This window comes from Vanessa cardui, chromosome 9 (assembly GCF_905220365.1).
Source record: "Vanessa cardui chromosome 9, ilVanCard2.1, whole genome shotgun sequence".
Classification (NCBI taxonomy): domain Eukaryota; kingdom Metazoa; phylum Arthropoda; class Insecta; order Lepidoptera; family Nymphalidae; genus Vanessa; species Vanessa cardui.
Window position 1 is genome coordinate 7,000,743 of NC_061131.1, and position 13,694 is coordinate 7,014,436.

General features: G+C 34.6%; 1 protein-coding gene across 3 annotated transcripts in view; it reads left to right on the forward strand.

Annotated features, from left to right (window-relative positions):
* LOC124532519 overlaps window positions 1–13,694 on the forward strand; it is a 60,803-nt gene that overhangs the window by 22,231 nt on the left and 24,878 nt on the right. For 2 of the 3 annotated variants that reach the window (XM_047107446.1, XM_047107445.1), the window contains exons 3-4: window positions 6,701–10,587; window positions 12,132–12,360. In XM_047107446.1, coding sequence (XP_046963402.1) covers window positions 6,701–10,587; window positions 12,132–12,360 — 4,116 coding nt within the window. Of the gene's footprint in view, window positions 1–3,377; window positions 3,677–6,700; window positions 10,588–12,131; window positions 12,361–13,694 lie in introns of those variants that run through there. The other variant, XM_047107447.1, reaches the window with a different exon arrangement.

Sequence of the window (13,694 nt, forward strand, 5' to 3'; positions counted from 1 at the left end):
GTAATTCGTTTTTTATAGAAAAAGATCATTTAGTTTATAAAGAAACTTGTGCTTATCCTCCACTAATAACGTTTACAACCTTGTCAAAATATTAATAATAGATACTTTTTTATTAAAGACAAAATTTGTTAATATTTTTCTTTACTACTACGTTGTAACGAGGATATGATGAATACAATGAAAGCTTAAAAATAGGTGCGGGGCGTAAGAAATAGCACGGAACCTAGAAGAATACTTCTAGGTTCAGAGTAACGATAATTTTTTGTACCTCCGCGGCATTTTGAGTGTCGGTGTTAGCCAAAGTAACGCAAATGTGTTTAGATAAGAACATTGACTCTAAACGTAACTGATTAGGCATTGTAAATATTTATTTCTCAAACATTATTTTTAAGCTATGATTACAGTAGAGTTGTATATTTAATCTCAACGTTTTATATAAGGACACGACTTAATAACACATATGTGATGTTATTATTTCTTATTCGTTAGGAAAAAATATTTCAGTGACCTATCTTTAAAATATAGAGAAAACATATTCAAGTTAAAAAAAATATTTTCGGATATTACAAAACTTTGTGATGTTTGTTTGTTATTCTTAAATACAGATTTTGTGATTAGATATTTTTGACATCGGTCACTTAAATTTTACTTTCGAAATTAAATTGTAAAAATAAAACAAAAAAAACGTCTTTAAGAAAATCATGGAAACTATGCTCATAGCTTAAGTATTCAAAAATATATACTTATTAAAGTCCTGGCGTGAATCCGGAAAGATTAAATAAAAACATAATTACGTCGTAAGAAAAAAGTAGGTTACATGTTACTACTAGGTTTAAATGGAGATGCACAAATATCTCGGTGCAATCTTTTACTACTTACGATAACAACTCTATCAAACGTACTGTTATAAAATAATCGAGAACTGTCTTAAAAATGCCATTTCAAAATGAAAATACACATAGAATAAAATTTTGAATTATCTATGCTTAGCACTGCCATCTATACAGAGTAAGGTAAACATGGAATCAATAGGTTGTATTGTAAATATTGTCATAGTTTTCGGAGTAACCAACAGATGGCGCTTACACGGGGTTTTGTTGTATAAAAAGTAGCGTTACTGAAATAATAGTTATAATAATTGTAATTATATAAAAAAATATAAATTTCGTATTAAATTTTAATAGTGAATCAAAACTATTAAAGAATGATAAATGAAAAAGAACATTTGTCATACGTATTAATTCATTTGGCCTCAATCGTTTATTTATTATAAGAATAATAATGTAATGAAGTGAGGATTATTTTATAAACATATATTGTACGAGTCAAGATCATTATGGCTCTCTTGGTAGGTGATCTATGCAGAGGAAGTGTCGGCATCCTGTAGGCTGTATGCGTGTGGGATGCCCTTGGGGAATAGGCCAATGCAACGCTTTTATTTAAGCGTAGGTACAGCATTGACATAGAATTGATTTTCAATATAAAATGTTATTCTGATAAGTTCTTTGTTACTAAAACATCAAAATTAAAAAAATATGCCAAACCCCTTTATGCAAAGATAAGTAAAGACGAAGGACAAAGAAGAACAAAAAATATATTTATAAAATATTGATTAATTTTAAGTACGTCTTGTTTTCATCTAGAATAATCGTCTGTAAAATTAAATTGAAAATATTTTATGCCAAATATAATCGTTTAATTATTACATTTTTTATTCACTATATGTGTTTATAAATTTCTTATGCTAAATATGCGTTATAGTATTATATCTTTATTCTACCAAAACATACACATATTTAAGTAATCATGTATAACGTTGCTAGCGTTGAAGTCTTTTACTTGTTCATCTGTCAACCTAACCTCGGAAACGAAATAACTTAACAGAGTATTAAATAAGCGTCGTTTTACTAAATTTATCAAATAATTATGTTAATTAAAGTTATTGTCTTACAGTGATAATTATTATAATATGTTTTAAAGTATATTACTTATAAAGAAAAAAAATGTTCTCGACCTTCAGTAGTGTATTGACCTTCTTTATTTATGACATAATATTAAACCTTGGCTGAAACTGTTAATGTAATTTTGTTTCAACAATAGCTCGATTTAACGCAGATGTAAGAGTTACCGCGTGCCCAATGGCCGAGTGCTAAGCTGTAATTGCTAAATAATCTCTTTATATAACTTTTAGCTTATCTTTAACAAACCTTCAATTGATGAAAATTTATTTTACAAATTACAATACAACAAAGCAATAAAATTTAATCTATGATTACATTCAGTTTTATCTTTTGTATTAAAACCTTTTGTACGTTAAACTGGCGTTAGAGTTACGCGTGTGTGCATGGGCAGTCGAATGCTTTACTTACACGAGCAAACGAATCATACTTTATTTGAAGTTGGCTCTATACTAAACAGTTCTACCTCGCAGGCTGTTTGGGCTAGTTTTGCTGTTACAAGTTCATTGTTCCTCTAGTGTTTCATATTCGGAGAAGTCTTAACCGCCTACCTGTGTGTGAATCTTTTTTGCACCAAAGTTTGGCCCTCGATAGAGGTAAAGCGTTTTTGTGTATCATCAAAGGCCACTTACGACTTTTTACCATTTAGTTCTATTTTGTTGTTGGCGTTGAGACGCCAGTGAGTCACGACATTAGTTCGTTGAAAATTCGATAAATTGTGTATCGATACAATTTTTATCGATATTCAATAATCCAAGAAATTACAGAAATTTACTTTAATTTGTGTAAAAGTGCAAAAAAACTGATTTTCCAGAATATGTAGTCTATCTATACGAAAAACAAACAAACATACAAACAAACCTTAGATTTAGATATACAAACTCAAATTTCTTCATGTATAATACATGTAAGATTATACCATTAAATTACTAGTATTTTGGTCCGAATTCATAATGATTATGACAAATTATTTAAGATCATTTACGACAATTATATCACACATCAATGCGATGTTTTCGTTATTTATTTTTGACTTTATTCCTCTTGCGATTAGAACATGAAATGAATTAAATACTTTAGCGAGATTAATAGTATAGAGTTTATACTGTTTAAATACGGTGCGTATTTTATTTTCATTTTGTATTTGATTGTTTTAATTTTAACGCTTACAATAATAATATTGTAATGTTATGAAGGGGATGGTATAATGTAGTATTGGCTATTAATATACTATGGCTATTAATATACGGTTTTTCTCAATATCCTTAATTAATTAGTACATTTAATTCGTTTATTACCGCAGTAAAAGTTGAGTATTGCAAAAAAAAAATATCGATAACGAAATAGTCGAACAACTAGATACAACACTAGCCGCGGTGAGCGCAGCAGTCGGCCGGCTCCCTGCGCACATCCGCTTGCGCGCTCAGCCCCGCGCTCGTTCGAAGCCCTACGCATACAAGCCATAACAAAATACACGTTCCAAACTTAACATAAAAACTCTTTTGAACAAAATATATTTTACATTTAAATTGTGTTCCATGTGTTTGTACAATTGTGTTGTGTGTTTATGTTGTCGTAAAGTTGCTTGTGTGTGTTGTGACCGTTATACCAAATGTCGTTAAACAATAACTCTTTTTAAAGTATTGTAACGTTTGCAATAAAGTTTTGTATTAAAAAAACGTATATATGGGATTTTCATTGAATACGTCTCATAAGAAGTAAGTAGATATTTAACTGTTTAATATTTAGTAATTGGATAGAGACGAAATAAGTGAGTCAGCGAAGTGTAATTCTATCTAACGTACCTAGTTACCTTTGTAAGTAAATTAGTAACGAAACCCTTCGCGTTCTCTTTAAATGGATTATGGACCCAGTAAAAGAAGGCAGTATGTAAACCAATATCGGATAACCACGCGTCATTCTATATTATATGTACTCTTGTAGAGTACATTAGTTTAATTTACCGCATTTGATTATTTACCGCTATTTTATAAAGAAACTATATAATTGACATTATATAGTTGACTGTAATTATTACAACACAAGTATAAAGACTACTAAGAAAAATAAGATACCATCACAAAAACATTAAATATACCTCAGCCAGATTTTAGTGTAAAACAAGATGGGGTTTAACCACTTCCAACAAATACGAAATCAATTCGGCATGGGCTTAAGATGACGTAAGGTAAAACCAGCATCACGGCTTTTGTTACTATGGCATAGATCTCGATTGTGAAGATGACCTAAAAAAACTTCTTTATCTGACAGTCCGTGTGAATTGATTGACTTTTCGTGACTTTTTCGAAATGAGCGAAATGATATGCTATTATGATTAATAGCATCTACGATCACTTAATGGTGGTAACTGTGAGGCCTATATAATTTTGACTTATAATCAAAAACGTATTATGCTTAGAAAACATGGACGACGTATGAATGTTGCACATATTCACCAACGACGTGCTTGCACCTGAATCTTAGTAGAAAGAAACTATAATACCCAGCGGACCGTAGATCAGAACCATAAATCTTCGGCAAAAAGTATTACATAAAAGAACTGTGTAAGTTTTTGTAATGGTTTTAGGACGTCTTACTTTTTTGTAATATTAAATTAATATTTTTAATATTGGATAAGTATTTCAATTTTTGAACTAATAATTCCGCTACTGGAGACGAAAAACCTTTTTTTAAACGTTGCATGTAGTAAAGATGAATTAAGACATATCCTTCATCAATACACAAACAATACAAAACTGTACCATGGTCACATTTGAATCTATTAATCTTATTGCCAAATAAACTAGCCAACTAGTCGAGTTCTATATAAAGAAAGGACAAGCTAAATCTGTGTCCTGGCCTCGCTGCCTCCTCTCGGCCCACACGCAAGAGCCTTGGGCTAGCGCCAACGTCCAAAACCTTACTTTCATTGTTTAGTACCCTTTAATATTTATAACTAGGTTGTACACTACTCTTATTTAAAACAAAAAATTTTAATAATATGATATATTTTTGTTTACTGATTGACTTTGCTGTGTATGTTATTAAATATAGTTACCATTCAAAATAATTTTCTTTTAAATCTAATTTTATAGATATAAGCCACTTTTTCATATCGTTGAACACGTCACAATACCGATTTCGATATTGATGTCAATACTATGTAAATACGCGCTATATTAATGGCGTGTTTGCAACAATGTAATATACATACAGCAACTCTTGTTTAAAATCACGTCACAAGTAGTACATGATACGAATTTTTAATAATCGCATGCTAATTTAACATCTATTGTTCTGTCATTAATATCCAAATATCATTAATTTATGCCGGAAATCATGGCATTACTTAAGGTCTCTTGTTATCAGTCTCATACAGTAGGGTACATTCTTACGTTGCTTTATTAATATATATATGTACTTTCAATTTAATTTATGTCCTTAATAAGGTTGGTTTAAAATATAATTCACAAAAAATTAATCAATGATTATTATCCACATTATGATTTTTCCATTCATTTTGTAATTAAACTTTAGTAAAATTCGGTGATAATAATATGTATTATGTTGTAAACAAATAATCTTGCTCTATTCAGATAATATCATAGATATTTTGTTATGATATTGGCTCGTGTGGTACCTTACTTTCGACTCACGACGTTGAACGGGCCACCCATCCGTGGTGCTTTCTAGAGACGAGCATTTTACATTGTAACTTCACGTTGTATGAAAATGGCGTGTAGCGTTTGCAATGATGAAGACGGAAAATTATGAGGCAAATAACTAATTATTATTAATGTTCCGATCATTTGTTTATAATTTCCGAAACACGTATCTGCTTAATGTTACCTGTCTTATATACGAATACGAAATTATTTATTACGTCCGAACAAAACAAATATTAACTATTTAATACAAGATCAAACAACTTATATATTATTATATATTAAAAGCATCGATTTAATTGTTGCAATTCTTGATAAGTAAATTTATTAACTAGTTTAAAATATGAACTAGGTTATTTTTCAGTTTCCTTAATTATTAATAAAATTATAAAATAATTAAGTATATTTCTATAACTGTGACAGTATTTTGATGTTAACACACTAGGTCCTTCAAAACATTTTTAATATAACAATATTTAATTAAGATATTTCAGTATTAAATGTTTAACTTTTATAAATTTACTTATTGATGGTTGTTTTCATCTTCTTTCTCTCATTTCGTAACAAACAACGAAACTGACTTTATAACGTTTGAGCAGAACGCCTTACAGTATTTAATAGAAATTTGTCAAACTGACGCTTGCCTTTAAATATCTACAGGAGTAGTCATACTGACTAGCTTCATCGTTACTGTTTTATTAACGTTAAAGTTAGATTAGGTACAATAAACTTGTTAAACCAAGATGTTACGATTTTAATTAAATAATACTACTAAAAGTAGTAATATAAATAGTACAATGATTGTAAAAGTTGTTTAATATTATTGTTTCATTATAATTGGCTTTAACCATATAAGGGTAACTGATATTAAACTGTAAATAAAAAAACCGTAGAAAGGTTCGTTTTACTTAATTTTGTTATTGTACTTGTTTTCATAAACCAGACTCTAACGCCCACTCAAAATGCTCCAACAAAGTCCACTGTCGTTTTATTACACTTTAGAAATAATTGTTTTAATACATTACGAGTATAGTTTATGTAATATTTATTTATAATTGTATTTTCTTTGAATTTTAGATTGGGGCGTCAATAACGAGCAAGGAGAAGTAAGTGAACCAGAGGCCGGTCGCATGCGTCCCGAAGACTACCGCCTTGTGTTCCTTAGCTCCGACTCATCGTGCCGCGAAGACACGGAAGACTCAGCATCTACCGCGTCTTCTGCTGCGCCGCCCGCGCCCGACGACTGTGATTGGGACTACTTCGAGCCGGGCGCATCGGCGGCGCAGACACTACCACCACCATCACCACCCACAAAACATACACCGCAAGCCTGTCTTCGCACTTGCTCTTGCGGCGCCGAACCTCGTATAGTCGCTGTCCCTGTACCCGTGCCAGTACCGGTTCCCGCGGCGCTCTGGCCGGCCCTTCTTGCTTTCCCAACACAGACGCCGCCAGCTCCGCATTGGAATACATATCCGGGTTTTCCACCTCTCGATGCTGCGGCTTTCGCCCGCCTCACGACGGCCGCTGCCGTCGCAGTCACCGCTGCCGCCACCGCGTCCGTTTTACCGCAAAATAGACTCGAAATGACTGTAGAAAAAACTGATAAAGCGATACAGTCCGAGCAACAAGTGCCAACAAGTGCTCTTGATAACGATAAGGACGATAACATTATCGAACGCGCAGTCGAACATGAAACGTCAGATGGAATAAAAGTCATCGCTGAAGACTCAATATCCATTTTGTCGGAAACTGTGGAAACAATGCCAGACCATCTCGATGCGGAGAATGCCTTTGCATCATCAAATGAATCTGCAAATTCAAGTGACTCCGAGACCGGAATTGCACGGAGAAGTTATGACCTCAGAAGTGGCGCCCCCGAAGAACCAGCGACATCGGACGAAGACTCTGACGATTCAGGGGGTGGAGGCGGACAATTTTCACGTGTGTTTGTTGTTAATCCCGCGGATTCTTCCTCAGACATGGAAGATAATGCAGACAGCAGTGGAATCGACTGTGACGATTCTTATGACAAAAAATCCGATAGTTTAGAAATAATGGCTGTGGAAATGCCCTTAGATAATAACATTAACATTGAGCCGGAGGCTGCAAATGGAAGTATTTCGGAAAATAATGATAACATCGTTATTCTAGGGTCAGTTAATTTTTCCGAAAATTATCCGATGATTAATTTTGATAGTAATAGTGAACAAAATTGTGAAAATGAGTGTAAACAAACTAATTTTATAAAGTTCTGTGATGAAAATATGCTTCAAAGTGAAATGTGTGAGAAATTCAATAGTTTTAATACAGTTAGTGACGACTACACGAATAGCTTGGATTATCAAAGTAATTTAGACAATAGCCGGACCAGTGGCATATCAGAAAATATCGAGTGCGATTCATTAGATAATTCATTTAACTCGGACTGTAATATAAAAGTATCTGTCGAGTGTCCCTATGATTATAATTATGATAAAAATATTTCGAGTGAAATAAAAAAAGACTCATACCGAAAACTATCACCCTCGCCGGAACTAAAACAAGCGGATACAAGTTTATTACCATTACCGTCACAGAGCGATGAAAAAATAGACTTGTTTAAAGGTATTGAACGCACGCTCAGTGAGTTATTGAAGAAAGAATTAATGGAGGACCAAGGGGAGGAGAAAATGCACGGTTCGCGGCCGGTTTGCGCCGAGACGGAGGGGAGCGCGGGCGCACCTGTAGCGACAACAGTTTGCCGCTCGCGCACGGCCGAAGCGGACGGGTCCGCGCGTTTCACGAGCCGCGTTATGATAACGCACGATCGTGTCTCCGTTGTCACGTCAGACACGACGCGGCTCATGCGTGACATTATAGTGCATCATACAAACTCGCAAAACGAACCGGAACCGGGCGCTAGTGAACAACAAAACGATACAAACGAACGATTATCCGACGACGAATCGGCGCAACCTTCAGGTGGAGTGACTGTTGTTAGTAATGCCGACACTCTCTCGGCGGTTGTGTGCCTCGAGGAGGGGCTCGCAGATGACGACTCGTGGGTTGAGGACGTTAGCCACGACGATGCCACTTCACCTTCGGACTCAGATTCGGGAGATGAGGCTACGTTGCCCGCTCGAGGGGACGATTTTGCATACTGTAGACGTTCCTTAGATTTTACTTTGCATACTATAGTCGAAGAAAGTTGTGAAGAGAGTGAGACGGAACCAACAACAAAGAAGCAACGACCCATCTCTGCTACTGAACTGGAAAAATATTTTTTCTTTGGCTTAGGGGACGGAAGGAACGTTCGGGATGATGAAGATCCGGTTTCGGAAACATCTAGCATATGTAGTGAGGGTGATGAATCAATAGTTGATACGGAACAACCGAAAAGAAGTGTCGATAGTGATGAACTTGTGTCCTCGCGTTTAGAAAACTATTTTTTGTCTGGTTTTATGGGTTTCAATCAAGAACGACGCGATTCTGATGGTTCTGGAAGTGTCGGAAGCGATAGTGAAGGTAAACAAAGTCCCGAGCAAAGACGAAAGCGTTTAGTTCGGGCTCGGGGAACACCAAGGTCACACTCTTCATCTTTAGACAACTTATTAACTGGCGATGAACCTTCTCAAGATAATCAGGAAATTTCAGATGGCTCTAGCACTGAAACAGAAGACCGACATGAATCCCTTGAAAGACTGGACATGCAAGGTGAAACAAAAAGAAAAAAAAGTAAAAAGCCACGTGGTTCACCAGCCGATGAAAGGCGTCAGTCTGTTGAATTTCCTGAGGAAACTCGAGATGATACAAGGTCTGTTTCAGAAGGAGAAGATGGAAGATCGTCACCACGAGTTGAATTCCCACCCTTAGGATCTGAGCTCTCAGAGTCCAAAAAACAAACAAGTAGAGATAGTGGTTTTGTAGGAAGCTGTGACGACTTATTAAGGAATGGAGACTCGAGTTCAGAGTTCGCTAGATCTCACGAACCTAAAACTGAGCTTGAAGAAATAATTGAAGAGGTGCGGCAAGACGTTGATGAACGTCCAGAACGACCGCTTTCATCCCGACCCCCTCCGAGTCCATTAACAAGAAAAGATAGCTTTAATAATTGGTCATCCGATGAGGAAACGAACCTCATGATGACAAAAATGCGTCAATTTTTCAAACAAATGATTAATACGGCGAACGTTCGAACCTCAACCCCCACATCCAATCCATCCAACACAGAGAGTCCACGCCCGCCAAAGCCGCCGCAGTTACTTTATTTTGAAAGTGAATTAACTCGATTAATGAAAACCGTACCCGGCATTCGAGACGAAGAAGTTCGTGAAATTGTTGAATATCTGTCAAGTGAAGACACGTGGAGTGATTCATACGACTCCTCAGACTACGCCGGCTCCGACTTGGAAGGTACGGCAGCAAACCGATCAGCCCTAAGAAAGCAAATATCTGACAGCTGTAGAGAAATAATTGATGAGTTTGATCGCGGCAACAGTGAAGCGGGGTCTCTAGAACGAGATGCTGTTGGCGCTTATCAAAGATTAGCGGCGACGTTAGGACGAGCCGGAGACGGATCACCGCCGTTATTTGGGAAAGTAATGCGCCATATTGGCGGTAGACTGGTAGCGTTAATGCATGAAGTATCAGGTGGTGCATCTCCGAGCACGGATGACGACAGTGCTTCGGAGCCAGGCGCTTTAGCCCGTAGTCGATCTCACGATATCCTCGAGGCTGCGGCGAGTCGAGGAAGTGTTGCGAGTGATTGTGAAAGGTTTTCGTGGCGTGGTAGTTTTGAGTCAGCTCTGCTCGCGGCTGACTCCCGCGGAACACTGGGTGGTGGTGGGTGTGAAGCGAGGCGATCCCCGGGCGTTGCCGACTTAGCAGCTCAAAAGTCTCACTCAAGAAGTTGTGGGGCAATCAGTGGTAGTGAAGACCGCCTATGGCGAGGAAGGAGACGTGCGTCGGCTCCTGATGCAGAGGTAAGAATCATTAATTTACTAAAATATATTTATTTCAATAAAAAATAAATGTAACTTTACAATAAACCTACAAAATAAAAACACTAGCTAACATAACATCATAATCTTACATTTTAACACTCATCTTAACTCATAAAATAGGTTAGTAAATATAAGCTTAAAACTCATATTACATTGAACTTACTAACTTTAATATTTTCTGAACTCAAATAATCTAAATAAAACTTAATTACTAAACATTAAAAATTCGCTTGACATATAAACATCCACACATAACTGAATTCTACGAAGAGGCAGGACAGGGCGTACTATCGTCATTTATCATTTAATTCATGCAAAGCTACAGATCACAATTAGTAGTCCCATCAAGAAACAACATACTTTTGTTTCGATCAATCTCTCAATCAGTTATAAAATTCGATGACACTTATCTTTATGATAAAAAACAGCGTTCATATATATAATAAATCTATTAGTGTTTAGATAAGATCTTCAGATACCTGTGATATGATGACGCTGGCTTTTAGCCGCGTCAACTTATTTTGTAGAAATGTAAAATAATCAAAACAATCTAACAATTTTAATTATCAATCTATAAAGATAAAACTTAATAAGTTCCATACAAACAAACATATATTCAAAGGATACATTTGGCACCTTATGCAACTAATTGTCAAAACATAAATTTATAATTACAATACATGCACAAAAATAACAAAGAATTTCTAATAATTACCATAATTGCTGGTAATGTGAGTAATTAATGCTGTAAGCTATGTATTGCATTCATGCAATAATGGTGGATAATTACATTTATTTGAATAATCCAATAGAAAACAAACATAGTTACTTACAAATACGCAAATCATCAAAATATACTTCTATTCTCAGGCTGTATAATAATTGCTTTATCGTTATAGCAACAAATTAAATATCTAAATCATATTTTTAATACATACATACTAGAAATCTAAAACAAAAATAAATAATTAGAATGTTTTCTAATTTTTGTTAATGTCATCACCATTCCAATAATTACCATTTTTTTAAATAAAAATAATGTATTTGTGGAGTCTATTGGACATTGGTTGTGTAGGGAAGCCTTTGCTGTTAGTTACGCTCGCTTATCATATATTCCACCGTAAGACGCAATCGCAAGTGTACCTTATCGGTAAACCTTATTGGTAGCAGGTACATTTTTTGTATAAGCTGGTGGTGTGTAGTGTAAATACACTACTGAATATTTGATCACAAACTTATTGCGTTCGTCGAAAATTAATCGAACCGATAGATTTGCTCGTAGTAACATCAAGCATGCAATATAGAACTACTTATCTGTAAATTATTTATCTATATCAATAAATTCATATCAGCAACATTAATAGTTTAAGCAATACGTACGTCTTTAATATATAATAATATGTACTATTAAAATAGCAAGACTCAATTTCTGATATCCAATATTATATATAAACGCCTATATAAAAACTTTTTCTCAAGTAACGTCACTCGACATAATTAGAACTATTTTGTTTTTGTTATAGTCTGAAGAAGAACAACGTGCCGGATCACTGCCTCGACTTCCGTCTATCACCGGCACCAATACGGTACCGGCGGGGCCGGTAAAATCAGCTCGGTATCGAGCTCCTGGCTTCAGAACTGCGACGAGAGCAGCCTCGGCGCCAGGTCTACACGTTCCCAGACGTAGGCGAGCTCCACCGACACCTCAACCCGCAACTCCGTCGGCACCCGCGTCCGCTCCCAGTTTACAAGGTAAGACATTGAAATTAAAGAAAGATTTATACACATATATTTACATACACAAACACTCATACACACATAGGTCCTATAAACGATTAGTAACGACTTGCACTGGGCAAAAGCCAATACATTTGGTACATCCTCTACACTACCTACGATTTATAGATATGTATAATTATGTATTATGTCTTCCAATACAAATAGGTTTGACTACAATGTTTTGTTTGAGACAATTGAACGAAGACAAATTGAAAACATGAAAATCAAAAACAACCGGTACTCGATAATTCTGTTTTCAATGTTCATACACAATAAATAATAATAAACTTACAACGATGGAATAGTACATTCATTCCTTCGGACTTGAAAATTGTAAACTTATTATGAAATGTGAATTCCTGAACCAATATTGTAAAGAAAAAAAAACACTAAATATTTAAAGTATTCGATCGTATCGTTATAGATTTTCGAGTTTTTTTTAATTTCTTGATATACTTTATGTGCACAAAGAGGCATCGTATACACTTGCAAAAAGTTTTACCGCAAATTAATCATTGTTTGTCAAAATAAACTACTTCATTTTTCAAAGAATATTAATAAGAACATTAGAATATGGTAAATAAAAGTCAAAAACGTAATAACAGACACGTGAAATTTAAGTTTTTACAAGTAAAATAAATGGAATGTATATTGTTATAGTCTGACGTATTATTTGTAATGTCGTTCGTTTTATATTCATCAGAGAAACTAGCTAAGAATTCGTAGCCCAACTTTAAAAAGTTTATTACACGGCGCGTTTTACTTTCGCCTCGGTTGTATAATATAATCAAATGTAAGAAATTATAACTTGTCCAGTTTGGCCGTACTTTAGATAAGACCATAGGATGTCATATATTTTAAATATACATTCTATGTAAATATTGTAGATTCAAATGCGTTTTTTTAAATACTAGAATATTTATGTTTTCAATATAATATTACAGCTTTTTTCAATACCTAATAAATTAAATAAAAAACGAATTCATAGCGATAGATGCTGAATTTGATAAACTTTTTAAATGTATCTAAAAATTTACATAGATAGTGATGCAAAATGCTCTATAATTAATTACTTGCGTAATATACTTTGACGAATTGAATACTTATTCGTTATTATGATTATGTAATAACTTTAGAAGTCGCGTATATTTTTTATAACAATTATGTCTATATAGTATAGTGTATGTATATTCATAATTGTTATAAATTATAATATCAGTAGATTTTCAACGATGCTTGCCTATAAAATGAATGAGACTTACACATAGGTAGACTTACACATAGGTAGACTCCTAAATTGTTACATA